The sequence below is a fragment of the Pezoporus flaviventris genome, unplaced genomic scaffold, assembly GCF_033815535.1.
Source record: "Pezoporus flaviventris isolate CSIRO_AGI_PZ_B2104156 unplaced genomic scaffold, CSIRO_AGI_Pfla_v1 ptg000031l, whole genome shotgun sequence".
Classification (NCBI taxonomy): Eukaryota; Metazoa; Chordata; class Aves; order Psittaciformes; family Psittacidae; genus Pezoporus; species Pezoporus flaviventris.
This window is the reverse complement of record NW_026892579.1, coordinates 619,158-637,312: the sequence shown is the minus strand read 5'-3', so window position 1 is coordinate 637,312 and position 18,155 is coordinate 619,158. Positions and strand designations below refer to the sequence as shown.

Genomic DNA, 18,155 nt, shown 5'->3' with positions numbered 1-18,155 from the left:
AGTCCCATGCCTCTACCATAGGCTGTAGTACTTGAAACCTTCAAGTACTCATTCTCTTCACGTGAGACTTCACTGTGCTGTGGTTAGACCAGGGGAACTTGTTCACTCAGGTGGGCAACCTGCTGCTGCCAGTGCCCTGGGGCTCCTTGCTTGCCCTGGAGAGAAGACTTCCCTCATAGGGGACAGCCATGGCTTGAGGTGTGGTGCAGGGGAGATGGAGAACAACATCTGTGCAGCTGAGGAACCTGGATGCTGGCCAGGGCTAGCTTCAGAGCAGAGGGTCTGGCTCAGGCAAGGGGCCCAGATTGTGAGAGAGCCACCAACACCAGGTTTGTCCTTGGAACACCACAGGTTTCTGTGGGGAGGTAAACTGTCCTATCTTTGCTACTTTTGACTCTTAAGATGGAAGCTTTGTCTGTACACTGGCCTCAGAGTCCAATATTTAAGATTAGATTTCGTATTAAGAGAAGCAAGAGTCTGTGCAGTTAGGCAGTAGGCAGGGGAAGGGCCCTGAAGAGCATCTCCCCTTTCCCACACCTACCTCGCAGGCATGTTCCTCTTTACTTGCAGCCGCAGTAGATTTGACCTTGCCCAACGGGGCTTGCAGGCATTGCTGGGATTGGTCTCAACCCTCCCCGGTAGGCCTCAAGGGAAGGCCCCTCTCCCTGAAGGTGACAGCACCACAGGTCTCTGTCCCCGCGAAGGGCACTTCTTCGCTGTCACCCTCCGCAGGGCTCCCTGTTGCGGGGGTCCCTGCGCCCGCTCCCCAATGCCCCCCAACAGGGCCGGGCCTGCCTCTTACGTGAGGCGACCAGGGCGAGCCCAGGTGAGCGGCTCCGGCTTTGCCGGCGCCTGGCCGACAGGTGGCGCTGCCCGCTCGGCCCGGCCTGGCCCCGCCCGGCCCGGCCCGGCCCCCTTGGCGCGGTGGGGAGGAGAGCGGCCGGTAGTCCGTCGTGGTTGTTAGCGCTACGGAGTCGCAGGTCTGGCGGACAGCAGAGCCCCCAGTGTCATGGAGCCGCAGGCACAGGGTGAGTCTCGGCGGGACTGAGCCCTTCCGTGGCTGCCGCTTCCCCACCTCGGGAGAGGCTGAGCCTGCGTTGCGGGGAGAGCCTGAGGGCGAGTCGCGACCTGGGTATCGTCCGCTTCTCTGGCCGTGAGGGCTCTCGGGTGACCCGGTGGCTGCCGGCGCCCCGGGCTCGCCGTGCGCCCTGTCCTCCATCCCGCCCTGGGCTCCCTTTGGTTTTCCTTATTACTCTACATGCTTGGGGTGCCGGTGTTCTCTTCTGCTGCCGCTGCTTTAAGCGTGTGACGGTCGAGTAGCTGGGATGCAACTTCGCGTTAAGTTAACCTCGGCGAGAGTGGGGTGTGCAGTTGGTCAGAAATAGAGCCGTGCCGGGCGGGGGCCTGACGGACCACCTCGGGATGGTTCGGGCGGACCCCCCGTACTGGCTCTTGCGGGGGCGGGACAGGACCGGCCGCACCGCAGCCCTAGCCTTGGGAGGAGGCTGAGCCGGACCACTGGCGCCGACAGCAGCGGGGCTGCAGCCGCGCGCCCGCGGAGCCCTCCGCCGGGGTCAGCCTAAAGCGGGGTCTGCTAAAGCGTGTCTGATGTTCTGCCTAACACTGCTGTCGTTAGTTTAAAATGAACTTTTTCTTTTGCAACAATTATGATTACGTTAGTTATTCACCTCTCTCTCTGGGTAAAGTTAACTGGCCTTCAAAGAACAGAAGGAACTTTTCACGGAAGGTTTCGATGATGTTTGGGTCAACCTAAGGTATTTAGCATATAGAGGTCTTGCTCTCCTTTAAGGTCTTGCTTCTGTTTTGGAATCATAGAATGGTTTGGGTTGGAAGGGAGCCCAGGGATCATCCAGTTCCACCACCCTTGCCATGGGCAGGGACACCTTCCACTAGACCAGGTTGCTCCAAGCTCCATCCAACCTGGCCTTGAACACTGCCAGGGACGGTGCAGCCACAGCTTTTCTGGGCAAGCTGTGCCAGTGCCTCACCACCCTCACAATGAAGAATTTCTTCCTAATATTTAATGTAAGTCTACCCTTTTTCAATTGAAAGCCATTCCCCTTTGTCCTATCCCTACATGCCCTTTTCTGAAGAACCTTTTAACTTGGCCACGCATGTTGTAAATCAACTGTATGAAGCAGGTAGTCCAAGTATTTCTGAGAAAGCAGGAGTTTTAGAAACCATTTTATGTCGTCTCTAAAATAGGGAGATGAAGTTAAGGGGGAGGCATATGCTTATTGAAACTAACTGACAAAATAGCTTTCCAGAATAGTTTAAAAATGCCTTAAACAAATACACATGTAAGAGGCAAATGTTGATTGCAAATATAGTTGTACATAAAGAAATACGGTGGGAAATTTGAGTTCATGATTCTTGTGAAAAAGAAAGCCTTTCCTGTCCTATCCTAATGGATACATAGCAGAAGCTGATTGGCAAAATAAATAGGTCTTTGGCTCAGTTCCCAGGGTTTTTAAAAGTCAGTTTTAAGATTATACCATAAGACTTAATTTAAACTAATTTTCCAATGGGAGCTCCTGTTCTTTATACAGGAACTTCATATGTGAAGGATTTGATAACTTGTTTTTTTGTAGAACTGATGGAAAGCAGTATCTGATTCTCATCAGCCAGATAGTGGTATATGTGCATGTGAACTTTCTACCGTAAAATGAATAAATATATTCTTAGTAGGTGTTAAAAATTCAAAACAATAAATGTGTTTTGCTAATGTACATTTTGATTAGCAACTCTGTTAGTACCACAGGTCCTTATTAAATTCTTCTTCTGGATGAATATGTATTGGCTAGTTAGAGACTATAAAAGCATTTTGTATTGCTTAATGTTATCTAATTAGGCATTCTTCGCCCTTCATTTTTCTGCATGCAGTGAAGGAGCTCAGGAGCATTTTTTGTTTGGTTTGGTTTTGTAATCTTAAACTTAGTTGACAGGAAGACAGATACGGGACTTTTCAAGGCTATACTCAGCTGAGTCACTTTTTTCTTCTATATCTCACCTGTGTGTTTTATTTCTACAGTTTTTCAGAACAGTTGCCCATTACCTAACATAATCTTTCTTTGATACGCTAACAATACAAGCTAAGGTTTTTGTGGTCAGTATTTGCATGCCAGCAAACCTTTGTACCGAAAGGTCCCTCTTTCCTTCCAGATTTAATTTGGTGCATGCTACTGCAGTTATGGAGCTTGCTGGCAAAAAGCATTTAACCTGTATGTGTCTAATACAGTTGAATTAACAATTAAGTACCTGGCCAGAAATCTGAATTCTTCGACCCCATTATGTAATTTGCAGAGCATAGTTATAGCAGGTTACTAAAAGAACAGTAACAATTTGCTTGGGGGAAAAAAAAACCAAACCAAAACACTTCTAAGTATCTGCTTAGCAGGACAAATATGTGTGCATTTTAATAAGTTTATGAATTGCTTCTAAGGACCCTTTAGCCCACAGAGAAATGAATTCTGAATGGTTTGTTCCAGTGTGCTTTGCTGGGGGATTCATTTGAATTGAAAAGACAAAGTAAAAGCTATAAATGCTAAAGCTCTGTTGAATTTTTCATATTTAACATATTAAAGATTTTCATCAAAAGTGCTTTTCTACATAATTGTGTTGTTTGTGCCATTTTACTTTGTCCTGAAGGGAGGCTATGCCTTTGGATCAATTTCACATATAAGAAATGCATACATGTAAATACAAAATGTAGATTTCTCCAGAGAAGGAAAATAGTTGTCAGCATTTTTAAGTAGCAGCATGAATCAGCCTTACAAATCTTAACTTAAATCTGTGGACATTAAGAAGTATTATTACGTGTAACTGTATCAAGATAGAGGTCACACCTAACATCAGGAGTTTCTGTGTCATTCAAGGCACAACATAGCATCTGAGCATCTGTCTGTACTCCAAAGACTGTGGAAATGAAATTCTCTGTTTTTTATCTTAAAGCAATAGAGAGTTCATAGGCTGAAATGGTATTACTGTTACACTGGAGTATATTGAATATGTCTTGCAGCATCCACACTAACTAGATGAGATAGTCTACCAGACAGAGAGTAATAGTAATTAATGTTAAAATTGTTTTCTAAAGAAATAACCATATGTTTCATGTTAAAAAAAAAAAAAAAAACAAAAAAAAAAATCAAAAAAGGTAATAAAAATCGTAAGTTGTACTTCACATAAATTTTATCTTCAAGCCTCTGGGTGCATTTTTCTTCGATTGCTTTTTCCTCTTAATGGTACTAGAGTTAGTTGCTATGTTCCCAGGGTCAGCTCTACTTATGCTGGGGGCTAAAAATTCCATAAGAGCATATTTGTTTTCCTTCTTGTGGCTGTCAGGCATTTTTAAAGTGAAGAGTTTGGAAGTCTGAAGAACAGTATTTCTCTGTGAAATATGGGAAGATCAGAGCTGTGTATTTGCCTCTCATCACACTCATTCTACTCTGGGTCTAGGTTAGCTGACTATCCTGTGTAGTCCTGCTTTCTAATTTAAAGCTATGAATGTCTCTTAATACTGTCTCTAGTACTGTGGATATCTTCATCTGAGAATCAATGTGACTTCTAGCACTGAAGCTTTGCTTTTCATAGAATAATTAGGGTTGGAAAGGACCTTAAGATCATCTAGTTCCAACCCCCCTGCTGTGGGCAGGGACACCTTACGTTAAATCATATCGCCCAAGGCCTCGTCCAACCTTGTCTTGAACACTGCCAGGGATGGAGCATTCACAACCTCCCTGGGCAACCTATTCCAGTGCCTCACCACCCTAACAGGAAAGAATTTCTTTCTTATATCCAACCTAAACTTCCCCTGTTTAAGTTTTAACATATTACTCCTTGTCCTATCACTACAGTCCCTAATGAAGAGTCCCTCTCCAGCATCCCTATAGGCCCCCTTCAGATACTGGAAGGCTGCTATGAGGTCTCTATGCAGCCTTCTCTTCTCCAGACTGAACAGCCCCAACTTCCTCAGCCTGTCTTCATACGGGAGGTGCTTCAGTCATCCTCGTGGCCCTGATCATCCTCGTGGCCCTTCTCTGGACTTGTTCCAACAGTTCCATGTTCTTTTTATGTTGAGGACACCAGAACTGCACACAATACTCCAGGTGAGGTCTCACGAGAGCAGAGTAGAGGGGCAGGATCACCTCCTTCGAGCTGCTGGTCACGCTCCTTTTGATGCAGCCCAGGATACGTTTGGCTTTCTGGGCTGCAAGCGCACACTGCCAGCTCATGTTCATTTTCTCATCAACCAAAACCCTCAAGTCCTTCTCCACAGGGCTGCTCTGAATCTCTTCTTTGCCCAACTTGTAGCTGTGCCTGGGATTGCTCCGACCCAGGTGTAGGACCTTGCACTTGGCATGGTTAAGCCTCATGAAGTTGTGTCAAGCTCCCTCTGGATGGCATTCCTGCCCTCCAGGGTATCAACCGAACCACACAGCTTGGTGTCATTGGCAAACTTGCTGAGGGCACACTCAATCCCACTGTCCATGTCACCAACAAAGATGTTGAACAAGACCGGTCCCAACACTGATCCCTGAGGGACACCACTCGTTACTGATCTCCAGCTGGACACTGAGCCATTGACCACAACTCTTTGTGTGCAGCCATCCAGCGAGTTCTTTATCCACCGAGTGGTCCATCCATCAAATTGATGTCTCTCCAATTTAGAGACAAGGATGTCGTGTGGGACAGTGTCGAACGCTTTGCACAAGTCCAGGTAGATGACATCAACTGCTCTACCCCTGTCCATCAGTTCTGTAGCCCCATCATAGAAGGCCACCAAATTGGTCAGGCAGGATTTCCCCTTAGTGAAGCCATGCTGGCTGTCACCAAGCACCTTGTTGATTTTCATGTGCCTTAGCATGCCATCCAGGAGAATCTGCTCCAAGATTTTGCCAGGCACAGAGGTGAGACTGACTGCTCTGTAATTCCCTGGGTCATCCCTTTTCCCCTTCTTGAAAATGGGGGTTATATTTCCCTTTTTCCAGTCATCGGGAACTTCACCTGACTGCCATGATTTCTCAAATATGATGGCCAGTGGCTTAGCGACTTTATTCACCAGCTCCTTCAGGACCCGCAGATGGATTTCATCAGGTCCCATGGACTTGTGCGTGTTCAGATTTTTAAGATGGTCTCGAACCAGTTCCTCTCCTACAGTGGACGCAAGGTCTTCATTCTCACAGTCCCTGCATCTGCCTTCCAAGACTTGGGTGATGTGGTCAGAGCCTTTGCCAGTGAAGACAGAGGCAAAGAAATCATTCAAAACCTCAGCCTTCTCCAAATCCTGTGTAGCCAGTTCTCCTGAGAGCTTCCTGAGAAGGCCTACGTTCTCCCTGGTCTGTTTTTTATTTGCTACATACCTGTAGAATCCCTTCCTGTTATCTTTAATACCTCTAGCTAAGTTTAATTCTAACTGGGCCTTAGCTTTCCTTACCTGGTCCCTAGCTTCCTGGACAACATCCCTGTACTCTTCCCATGCCACCTGTCCTTGCTTCCACTTATTATAAGCCTCTTTTTTCATTTGAATTTTCCTCAGGATCTCCTTATCCACCCAAGGAGGTCTCCTGGCCCTCCTGCTGCACTCCCTTCTGGCTGGGACATCTCTCTCCTTTTGCAATAATTCTCCTTCCTTTTTTTTTTTTTGTATGCAGTTGTAATTGTACCTTCCCCTTTCTCTGTTGTGCCCTCTCGGGGTTGTGATTCTTACCCTGGTAAAGCTTTGGTGTGCAGCATTCTGCTCTTTGCACTTTTACCTGCCCAGGTAGCTCAACCAGCTTCTTGCATTTCTAGTGTCTGAATGAGGTTTTGAGGCATCTCCTGTCCTAGCTGCTATTCTTATGGCTGCTCCTGACACCTGTTCTGCATCTTCTGCTAGTGGTGCATTGTAGCTGTAATAGCTTGCTGTGACTATGTATATAACTGTAAAATATTGTGGTGAGAGGTGTTGTTAGTTCAGATGTTAGACGATGGCAACTCCTCAAGGCCTGTGTCTTGTAGCACAGCACTGCTTTCCTCTGCTGCATGCAGCTGACATGTGCCGTCTGTCATCCTCAGGCCAGTTCCATCTGGCATGCGAGGTTATGGAGCAGAGAGGCAGCACCTAGGCACATGCCATTTGGCTGGAGTTTATGATCAGAAGAAAAGTGTTACAAGTCACGCCATTAGACCAGTGGCACCTCACATTTCACAGTCAGATGGTCTGAGGTCTCCCCTGTTGGGAGGCAGTAGTGAGGAGGTCTTGCATTCCTGTGATGTACAAGACTCGCCAAAACAGGGCATTGACAGCTTGTTCAGCATTCTCTCTCCCTTTTTCTTGTCACTAGCTGTTCACATAGTTACTAATATGGATATGAATCTGGATAGAGAGTTTATTTCATAGTGAAAAGTTGGGAATATGGAACACATAGAACTGTTGATTTCGTTGCAGCAGCCATGTGTTTTGGCCATCATGCCAAAGCACAGTCTTGCTGGAAAGCATCTTCCCTAGCCTCATGTTTGAGGTTGGTGGCTTTAGCAAGGAACACTGACTGTTTTGTTCTGTGCTCACCTTTCCCCTAAGGGCATAATAAAACTAGTAGTTTGGGGCTGGTTTAGTGTAATTGTTCTGTGCAAAGGAAATCCCTCTCTTGTTGGGTAAGTCCGTCAGCGCACAGTTTGGTCAGTGTTGATACATGTGAGAAAACAGGAAGTATGGGGCAAGGGGAACCTTAGTTTTTTTTTCCCAGCAGTAGCTGCTAGTTCCTTCCATTGTGAGTAATCTCATTTATATTCCCCAGCTATCTTTGCAAGGAGAGTGCCTGGCCATACATGCTTCTGAGGCTTCAGGTTTCAGTCGAGTTACCTGGGGGTTATGCGGTCTCCTTACTGTGCTCACTGCTGCTCTGCTATGGAAAGCAGAAGAGAGGACTTCACAAAGGGTCAGGATAATATTGAGATAATTGAACCACCCAGTGATAACCTGCGTATTTGACTGCATGGTGGAAGTCTCAGCTGCTCTGTTAATAAGATCGCATGAAGATGAGGTCAAGTGAAAATGGCGGGCTTGTAATTTATAATAGGATTCTTTAATATTTAACAGGAGTGCACAGTACTCAAGATAATTGCTCTTTCATCCTTTTTATACTAAACTGAGGGAAAATATATGCATGGAATGTGTTGCTGGGTATATCAGATTTTAAGCAAATAAATGTCTGAAATCAAATGCAGTGCTTCTGTTTTACCCTTTTGAACTTATACTGCTTTCAGCTTTATGACACTTGTCACAGGATGAAATTCAGTTTGCTGAGTCTGAGAATATTTGACTGATTTCACGCTACACATGAGAACTGAGACTAGAAGATGGTAGGATTTGGAAGAACTGTAAAAGAGAGACATCCTCTAGAATTTAAGGCCAGTCTCGTGAGACATTGTAACTTTGTCAGTTTTACAAACATGAAGATCTAAAATACAGAACATGCAAAACCAAACACATCAAACCCTAAATAAAGTTTTTAAATTCTTGCTCTATGTTTACTCCTGTATCTTCTTTTTTTCACAGGACTGCTGGTCTGAGTCCTGCTGTGAGGTAACACAAGTACAGTCTGAGTCTGCTCTCTGTCAGTGTTCTTAAGTGCATTAATGGGAAGATGAGTCTGATGATGCTGTTCTGCTTCCTAAATTGTGTAGTACAGTACAGAGATGCATGCAACTTTTGAGGTGCTTTGCTTAGGCTATGTGCTGCTTTAAAGTTGAGGATTGATGGCAAAAGACTACAGAGGTGTTGAAGTATGTTCTATGTGGTCATATTTAAAAATTTAGATAATGTTTTATAGCTTGTTTTAGCATAGTCCTGTAATTTGGGTTTAGAAAGACTGTAGTCAATACTTCATTTCAGAAAGTGTTTCAAGGGTAAAATTAGGCCTGTCTAACTAATCAGAAAATACCTCTTGCGGTACTATATAAATATGGCATCTGGTCATGCTAGTTTTATCTGGTTTTACTGTATCTCATAGAAATGCACAGTTGCAATGCCAAATTTTAGAAATGTCTGCTGTAGTCATATCGCTGCTCTCTAAGCTGAGCATTTTGGCTACTGTGTTCTCTAAACCCACTGAGTACGAGAAATGATGAGAAGGGACTAATAAATGTGGATTCTAATACCAGATGTCACACCTCTCAAAACTTGAGAAGAAACTTCTTCTCAGTGAGGGTGACGGAACACTGGAACAGGCTGCCCAGGGAGGTTGTGGAGTCTCCTTCTCTGGAGACATTCAAAACCCGCCTGGACACATTCCTGTGTAACATTATCTAGGTGTTCCTGCTCCGGCAGGGGGATTGGACTAGATGATCTTTCGAGGTCCCTTCCAATCTCTAGCATACTGTGATACTGTGATATTAGTTGATTTGTTTGATTCTCTAGGACAGAGGTAATACTGCTTAGCCACCTTTGAGATTCATGGATCAAAATCATAATAGCAAACTGTTAGGCTATCATCATCATCATCATACTTCTGCATCTGTGGCCTAGTTAAGTGTCACAGGCAGGTAACTGTAAAAGGCACAGTCATTTAGCAAGTGCTTATACCACACTTTAACACTAAATTTCATTTTCTTTCTCTTGTGGTGTCTCTCATTCCTTCTCTCTTGCAGTTTGCTAAACCAAGTAGAAAGTCAACAGTGAGGATCTCTCTGCAAATGTTCTTCTTCAAAAGTGTAAAACAAATGCAAGAGCATGACATACGTAAAATGATACTGCCTCAAGTACCATCTTACTGTGATGATAAAGGTCTTAGACTGAGTCTTCCATTTTCCTTTTGAAGCAAGGAGGACTATCAGGAAAACTGTTTGTTTCTGTTTTTTTTGTTAGTTTTCTGGGATTTGGGTTTCATTAAGTTGCCCTGGTATCACCGCTAATTTGTCTTAGCATGTGATTATCCCTGTGGTCTACCAAGAACCTAGTCAGTAAAGTATTGTAAAGTAGTGAAAGTACTTAAAATATGTAAAGGAAAGCAGTCACTTTTAAACTTTGCTGTTCTAAAGGCAAATTAGACTTTTGATGTTTTTCAAAGATAATGGAATTTAAAGTACTTGTAAGAGCAACATATTCCTCAAAATGCAAACTCAGGAGTAACATTTAGTGTATCACAGGAAAAAAGGTTCTGGTGGTGCTTTTGGCAGAGAGAGATGCAGAATTACACTCTGAAAACATTTTCTATATTCATGCAAGAATAAAGTGCCCATAGATATGGTGTTGGTTTTCCGAGTAAAAAGTGTACAAGATGTTTTTGTAGGAGGCAGTGCAGTTTATTTTCATGTGCTTTCTAGCTGAAAGGGCTACTTTTGTTTGCTGGTTAATGAAGTTGTTAGGACCTGATCCTAACTAGGTCCTGCTCAAACTCTTCTGAAAACCATTCTTTCTGTTTTTTTTTATTTCCCTTTGTGCAGCCTGATTTCTGACTGGATTTTGCTTTAACTTGTGAAAAACCCTTCCTCTTCAGCCATCCAAATACAAGCTGTCTCTCTTTAGTATTTGTGCCACACTTCAAAATTGTATTTAATAATTGCCAAATAATTAAAATTACTAATTTAGAAATAATAAGAAAGTATGCAAAACATGATTGAAAACTAACTATGTATGGAGTGGATTTAAAAGGCTATATGATTTATATTCTGTAAATGTTTATAAATTGTGGCTGAAGGGAGCTGATGCTCTCCATGTTTGCCTCTTCAGTAATGGATTAGGTTTTTCTGTGTTTACCTGTTTGTTCAAGTGCTCTTTTTTCACCAGTTTCCTCGCCAGGAAATTGCCTTGCCACCTGGGTGGAACTAAGGCAGTGCAGATTTGTGGTTACAAAAGGTTGCTCATAACCATCTTAAAGTTTTAAGATACCTTTGCACAGTTTCCTTGAAATAATTGTATTCTTTGTGCTTTAGGTGGATTTAATAATAACTTGTCCTGCTGATGCTGGCTAGGGCATTTTAGGTGCTTATCTAATTCCTCTTTCTATGTTTCACACTGTAATTAAAATGTTCTTAACTCCACTGAGAAGACCACAGGTCACTCTGGAAAATCCTAACATATTTTTCGAGAATGATATGGAGCAAATGTGTTTAGTTAGAATACTTTTTGAAGGCCTTAAATGCATTGTGTTCTTTCTCTGCTGGATTGATGCATGCTAAATTTTCATTTAAAAGTGATCAGAGATAGCTGTATTTAAACACAACCAGATTTTCCTTATAGACAAGTAAAATGTATGTGCATTACAGAGTTAGAGGGGCAATTATGCCAGGAACAGAAGATTATCTTCTGCTCGAAGTATTTTAATAGGCAGATGGCAGCTATTAACTTATTACTGTGGGAGGAAGGAATCAAAGTCATAATCAGGGAGAATGATGTTTGTCATGTAATTAAGCTATCCAACCGCTGCTGTACACTGCAGAACCAAGAAAGCCATGTGGTCTTGCAAGAGTAAATCCTTCAGTTGTGGTGTGGGTCAGGTGGTGCAGAAGCTTTGATATCTAAGAAAAGAGAATGGTAAAGAAGGAAAAATTACTTGAATAGCCTGATTAAAAAAAAAGAAAAAAGGCTGCTGAATAATGTCATTCAAATAAACTGAATCACAGTGTGGTTTTGTTTTTGAAGATTTAAATAAGGGCTTTGTAGAGTTAAATAACAGATACTGTCAAGAAACTGGAGGTCAAATACTACAGGTAGAGGGAAAAATATGTCTCCCCTTGAGGTTTTAAATTGCTTCAAAAATAGAAAAGCATAGATAATGAGCAGTATAGATGTAGTCTGCATTAAGCACAAGGAATAATGAAGGGTATGTAACAATAATAGTTTATACCCATTCAAGAGAGAGTCAAAGATGGGAACTAGATTTAGACCTAGATCCAGAATTAGAGGCTGCTCACTTGTGTCCAAGTGTGCACAGAAATATGGAGCATGAACACATCCTGAAAGAGGAGCAGCGGTCTGCTGGTCGTAGTTATGTGCTGCACATGGGAATCAAGGGCAGGGATAGGGTAAAAGCAAATAAAATTTTTTAACAATTAAGTTGAATAGTGATGAAGATGTGAATGGAAGTTATTAGCAGAGATGCAAGTGTTTATTTTGGGAAAGTTCATTGTCATCCTTATTAAAATCTTGTTATGTAAGGTAGTAGAAGAGCAAAGAAAAGACAAGAACTGTCTTGTGCTCTCGTTCTAGACCTTCTTAAGGTACAGATGTTACAATACATACGGTAACAGACTGGGTAATTGTATGGATTAGAGGGTTAAGTGATGTTCTTGCCACTGCATGTGATCTAATGAAACCTTAAGGGTGTAGGACCTCATGCCATGTGCTTAGCTAAACCCCTTCCTTCTCTTACCACTTGGCCTGCCATCAGTGTGTCCAGAGCAGCTGTCAGAGATGCTAACACTCTTTAGTTCAGGGCTTATCTTCCTACAGATTTTCAAGCAGTCAAAATCCACTTTGTGTCAGCTGCAGTTCTGGGTGGTATTTGAAGGTAAACCAGGGACCTCAAGGACTGAGACTATACGGCGTGGCTGGAAGTGCCAGTGTCTGTCTCCTATTCTGCTAAGTAGCCTCCACTCCTGCAGCACAGCCATTTGTGTAACTTAGGCCAACTGTAGAGGCATGCCTCCTGTCTTCAAACCCTAGCAGAAGGAAAGGCCAAGAAACCTGTTTCTATGGGAACAGATATCCAGGGCCCTATACCCCAGATGTCTCCACCCACAACCTCACCAAGCGAACACATTTCTTGGTAATGGCATGCTACAAAACTCTGAGTGGGCAAAGCTACAAAATTAATGATGCCAAAAACTCTGAAGGCCTTAACATGGAGCATAACGTTAAGAGCAGAATCATAAATACCTCATTTCACAGTTCAGAGTGCAGGCAAAAAAAAAAAAAAAACAACAAAAAAACCCAGGGAAAACCAAATGAAACTTTAAGCTGAACATGTCTGGTTGGATGGTGATGTTTTGATTGAGAAGTATTTTGTGTGGCCTGTGTCCAGGGAATTTGTTACTCTAACTCCATATTCCAGATTTATCAGAACAACCCACCACAGCAATGAATACCTACCTGTAAGGCAGTGCCCTTGCAAGAAGTGAGGTGGCACAAATTAGAGCTGCTTTTCAATAGATTTGGAGTATTTCTTTTAACAACTAAAATTGAGTTATATTTCAACCAAAAGACCTGTGCAAGGGAGGACATGGCCTTTATCTCTGGTAAAACTGATTGTTTTCAAGTAATATAAGTGAGCTTTATTTTCATTGGTTTTAAGTGTGTATGCGATTGTGTTACAGGTAGATGCATCCAAGAGTAGGTCAAGTTTGTTTAGGGAAACCTGGAGGAAGTCTGTACTGTCAGATGATATCCCCCTTAGGAAGGCAACAGTGCAGGGGTACAAAGTAGCTAGAATAAAGAATTTGTCATGTACCCAGTTATAATTGTTTCCTGTGTATTTTCCCTAGTAAGTTTACAGAATCCGAAGTGACATGTCTGCCTTACATATTAAGATGGCCGGATAGATGTGGGAAAGAAAGCAACCTGCTGGCTGCAGCGATTTTGCTCATTTTTTAAATTAGACTTACAAAGATCTTGTTAGTTATGTGCTTTATTATCTAAAGAATACAAGTTATAGCTACTTTAATAATTTCTTTTTTAAATAAAAATATAATTTTATCACTTCTTGCAGCACAGATACTTTGTTGGAAGTTAATTGTGGAGGCTTGTCAGTTTAATTATACTGCTGTTAGATTGCTATCTAGTGATACACTTTTGCAGCTGGCTTTAGAAAAGTACAATAAACTGATCCTTTCTTAGGAAGGAAAGGTTATTAAATCCTGCCATTAAATTTCTGTGATTTTGATTGTGAAGTAGATGTGTGAACTTAATTACAGAATTGGTGGGATCTCAGTCACTTCTACCAGCTGAGAATGGGGCCCAGGGTGCCTGTCTATTCTGAGATTAGAAAAACGTACCTTTTTGTATTTTTAGTATGAAAGGGTGGGTTTAAGAAATGTGACTGACAACTTCCACCTCTGACTGCCAGCATTTCCATGTCATAGTTCTTATCTTCCCCTGCACTGCTTTTTCTCTGGCCTGATTATATATGATTTATTCCTTCATTTGTTTTATGCAGTCTGTTGCAGTTTCTAGAGTACCTTATTTGTAGAGAACAAGTTTCTTTTGTGACTCAGTGTCATCCACTTTCTCATTGCCTATTATTCTATCGTGACTTCATCTTTTTTCTCTTTCTGTTCTGCCTAAAAAAGGAAAAAGAGATGATAACCCTTCCACTTGTGGCATCTTTTTCTTACCCTTGACCTCATGGAAAGTTGTGCATAATGATCACTAGAAAGCACAGTAAGTGGTACAATACAGTCATTACTTTCAGTATTGACATGATAGAAAGAAGCAGCTGCTGTCTTTAAACTGTTACATTTCACAACAATTGCTTTGAATTTCCATAGCTACAGCTTAGAAAGCAATGTCACCCTTGTCTTCCCCAGGCAGGCAGCATTATTATTTTATAGAGAGACCTAGCTATAGAATAAAATGCATAAGATTGTCTTGCATTTCTGGACATTTCAGATAATTATTTTATTTGGAAGATCACTTCTTGGATTGAAGTTTGGTACATACTCTTAGTAAATTATATATTTTATTGATATGTTTGCTTACCATGACTGCTATTCTCACTTACATCCACTGCACTTCTGCTTTTGGGATGATTATCAAGTTCCTTGCCAATGTGTATGGCTTCTCGGTGCAGCGGTCAAGCTGTGGAGTCTGTTTTCTGCCAGTTATTTGTGTGCAGATTGTCTCTCTTCACAGACATAGATTGGCATCTGTGTCAAGGGCTTCTGGGGGAAAAATAGCATATAGAGATCCTCAGCGTATGAATAATTTCTTTGGATTTTACTAAACCAGTTTAAATAATTAGCACACTATGACTGAATGTTTATCCAGGAGATTCAAATAAGTGTTCCTTTGTTTGGAAACCTGCCAATCTATCTCATAGCTGTGGATAGATTTACTAATGGCTGTTTTTTTCAAGGGTTAAGAGTTGGAATGGGAAGGCTTAGGAAAGTCCATAATGAGCTGCTCCAGGACAACTGAGGCCGCTTATTCTGAGATGGTAGACTATGTCCTAGACCTCTTGAACATCCAAAAGCTGTTCTCCCTCTCTCTCTTTGACACTACCCCTGACCCAAACTTTACTTCTACGAGCATGCAGGTAGAACTGTTTCAGTTCCCTGCACATAAAACGGTTGGTAATTTGACAGTAATGATTCTGACCATTCATCTACTTGTGGCTTCATAGGGAAAACTAATTTAGCTATTGGAAAATGTTTCACTTTGAAATTTTATGCTCCTGTATTTTGTCAGAAGGAGGCTTAATTGAGAGTTAGGAAGTAATAAATATCTTCCCCAATCCTGTAATTTTGGAGAAAAAAATGATTGAAATTGATTTTACAGCTACCCCAGACTTTCAGTAAGCTATTGGGAAAACAGAACCTTGAAATGTTACCTAGCCTGATTTGCAGCTTCCCAACAAGCCTATTTTAATAAGCAGCTAATGATCATTTGAATACTATTATTTAAAGGAGTGCGTATTTAAAGAAGAAGATGGGTATTGGCTGGAGGTAAATTGAGGTTTGCTGTAGAAGCTATCATATTCCAGTGCTGCAGGAAAGATTTGCCTTGGTCATCTGATCAAAATGCCATTCTGTATTTTAATTCCTGTGAGAAGTTACAGATTATTTCTAAAACTGTAGTTACATTATGACTATGTGTAGATATCTATTGTAGTAGTTATCTCCCTAGATATATAGATTTAATTCCAGGTGAACTGAAAACTAGTTAAGTTCCTTCTATCCCCAAGGAAAAAGTGAGAAGCTAACGATAAGAGTTATGTTATGTGTTCAACTGCAGGAACTGTATGTGTAAATTGAATGTCTGTATATATGCACAGACAAATGCCTGCATTGCTAACGTGCAGAATTTTTTTTTTTTTTCTGAGTGAAGTACATAATTTTTGCAATTGGACATACATGGTGAAGAATAAAAATGCAGTGTTATTTTAAAATTCTTAGATGCCTAAAATTTTTAGATGCCTAAAAATGGCACTCTCTATAGTGTAGATTCTAGGACTCAGCTCTAACCATTTGGCTGAATCAACTCATCCTTGTGTGCATTTTCATGAATTGTTAGATTAACAAAATGTGTGTTTAACAAAATATGTAGCTAGGTTAAACACACCAAATAGGATCCTACCTTGTTCCTTCATTTGTAGAGTTACTCGTGGTTAATTCAAGACATATCACCAATCCCACTGAGCTTTTGTATTCTATTATGCTTCATACCTGGTATGTCTATAACCAATGTCTGAAAGATCTGTTTTCTGGGCTGCCTAGTTGATAAGACCTTACAGTGGCAGTTAAAAGAGGAGGCTGTGCTTCTTGCACAGGGTAGAAGGAGGGAAAATATTTTGGAGTCAGCAACTACTGGCAGTAGGAGCTGGTTTGCTACTAGAGTCATTACAATTCTTAAATATATTGCTGTGAATTTTGCTGCAGGTTCCTGTTCTCCTTGGGGACTGCAGAACTAACAAGTTGTCTTAGAGCAGTTAAATGTTGCTAGCATGATTTGTTATGGTTTTGTCTTGTGGTTGCCTGACTTCCTTGAATTCAGTTAATACTGTTCTCCTGAGGCTGTGCTGTGCTCCTCCTAGGTAAGATGCTGTAGGAACCTCACAGAAGGTGTGCTTTGGTGGAATGGAGGCTGTGGTATCTGGAAGTACAAACTTGGACTTTTTTTTTCACTTGTCATAAAACAGATTTTATGAATGACCCTTCCTCCCTATTTGGTTTCTCTAGCATCTCATCCAAGGACAAAGTTTCATGTTTACATTCTCAGTAGGTGGAAAAAGTTGAGATCTGGCTGAGGCCAGAGGAAGCCTGTTTTCTTCCTAATGTGTTCAGGGCTTTTTTTTCTTCCTTTCCTGACCTGAAGACAGGTTAGAGAAGTGGTCTGTGAGGGTAGCCCCAGGCACTGGTGAAGATTAAAAACTTTTAGGACAGATTAAAAAAATGCATTTTTCTTGCTCAAGTGGGGAAAAGAGACTGAGAAGTTCCAGTGACCTAGCATGAGAAATGAAGCATGTTATCTATGCTGGTAGACCTGGCTCAGGACTGACTGACTGGTCAGTCACAAGTGATGAGAAGTGAAGCTGTCTTCAGAAGAGTAGAATGACAGCAGAGGGTGAAGTCCCAGATGTGGCTGGAAAAACAAAAAGGATCATAAAGAAAAGATAGAGACTGAGGAGAACAGCAAGGGAAAAGTGAGAGAGTAGGTTGTTCACGGTAGTGCTTGTGTGAGTTAAGTTTCAGAACTGAGACTGGCAGAAGACTCTGACTCACAGTATGGTGATGTTCAGACGAAAACTGTGAGGTAGCTGAAGCAAAGTCTTTGCAGGGGGACAGTGACCATTAGGGAAAATTCTGGTAGTGTCTTGAGCAAGAAAGTGGAGACTGAAGGATCAGGTTGTATTTTAGATGACTTAGACAAGAAGCCAGAGATAAGAACTGGGAAAAGGACGGGCACTGGATGAGGTTGCAGAGGATCGTGCCAAAGATTGATATGCATGTGCTGTTTTGGAATGAATTGTGATTTCAGTTCAATCTTGAAGTTTGAACTTGACCACTGTGTCTAATTGTTAGTTGTCTTTGGTATTTTGGCTCATGCTGGTTTCCATCTCAAACTGTTATCCAGCAATTCTGGCCTCTTTACCTAGCCAATCCCAAACTAATGCTGTCCCTTGAGCACAGATCTGCCTTTTAGCTCAAGGATTGGTTGCTCCAAGATTGTATCATCTCACATCTACCCCAAAGGGTTTCCAGTCTTATCCCTGTTGCCCCTCAAGTTTTTCCTGGTATTTCCAAGAGGTGTTCCTCCATCCATGAAAAAAGAGACTGCTTTCAAGACCGTGGGGACTAAGTTTAGCCTGATTCCCACAGCAACACTGTTAATCCTCAAACACATATCGAACAGTTGTATTTAGAGATGGGGGTTGTTAATAAGGGTGATTTGGGAGTATTTGTGCTGAACAAATGTGCTTTTCTTTTGTTGTGACTTCAAC

At 42.0% G+C, this 18,155-nt stretch overlaps 1 protein-coding gene across 3 annotated transcripts in view; it reads left to right on the top strand.

Annotated features, from left to right (window-relative positions):
- The first annotated feature begins 889 nt into the window (after positions 1-889).
- The window catches only part of TPD52L1 (TPD52 like 1), a 54,283-nt gene continuing 37,017 nt past the window's right edge, over positions 890-18,155 (top strand). For all 3 annotated transcript variants that reach the window (XM_061459995.1, XM_061459994.1, XM_061459993.1), the window contains exon 1: positions 890-1,028. In XM_061459995.1, the coding sequence (XP_061315979.1) occupies positions 1,010-1,028 (19 nt within the window). In that variant the 5' untranslated portion in view covers positions 890-1,009. The remainder of the gene's footprint in view (positions 1,029-18,155) is intronic.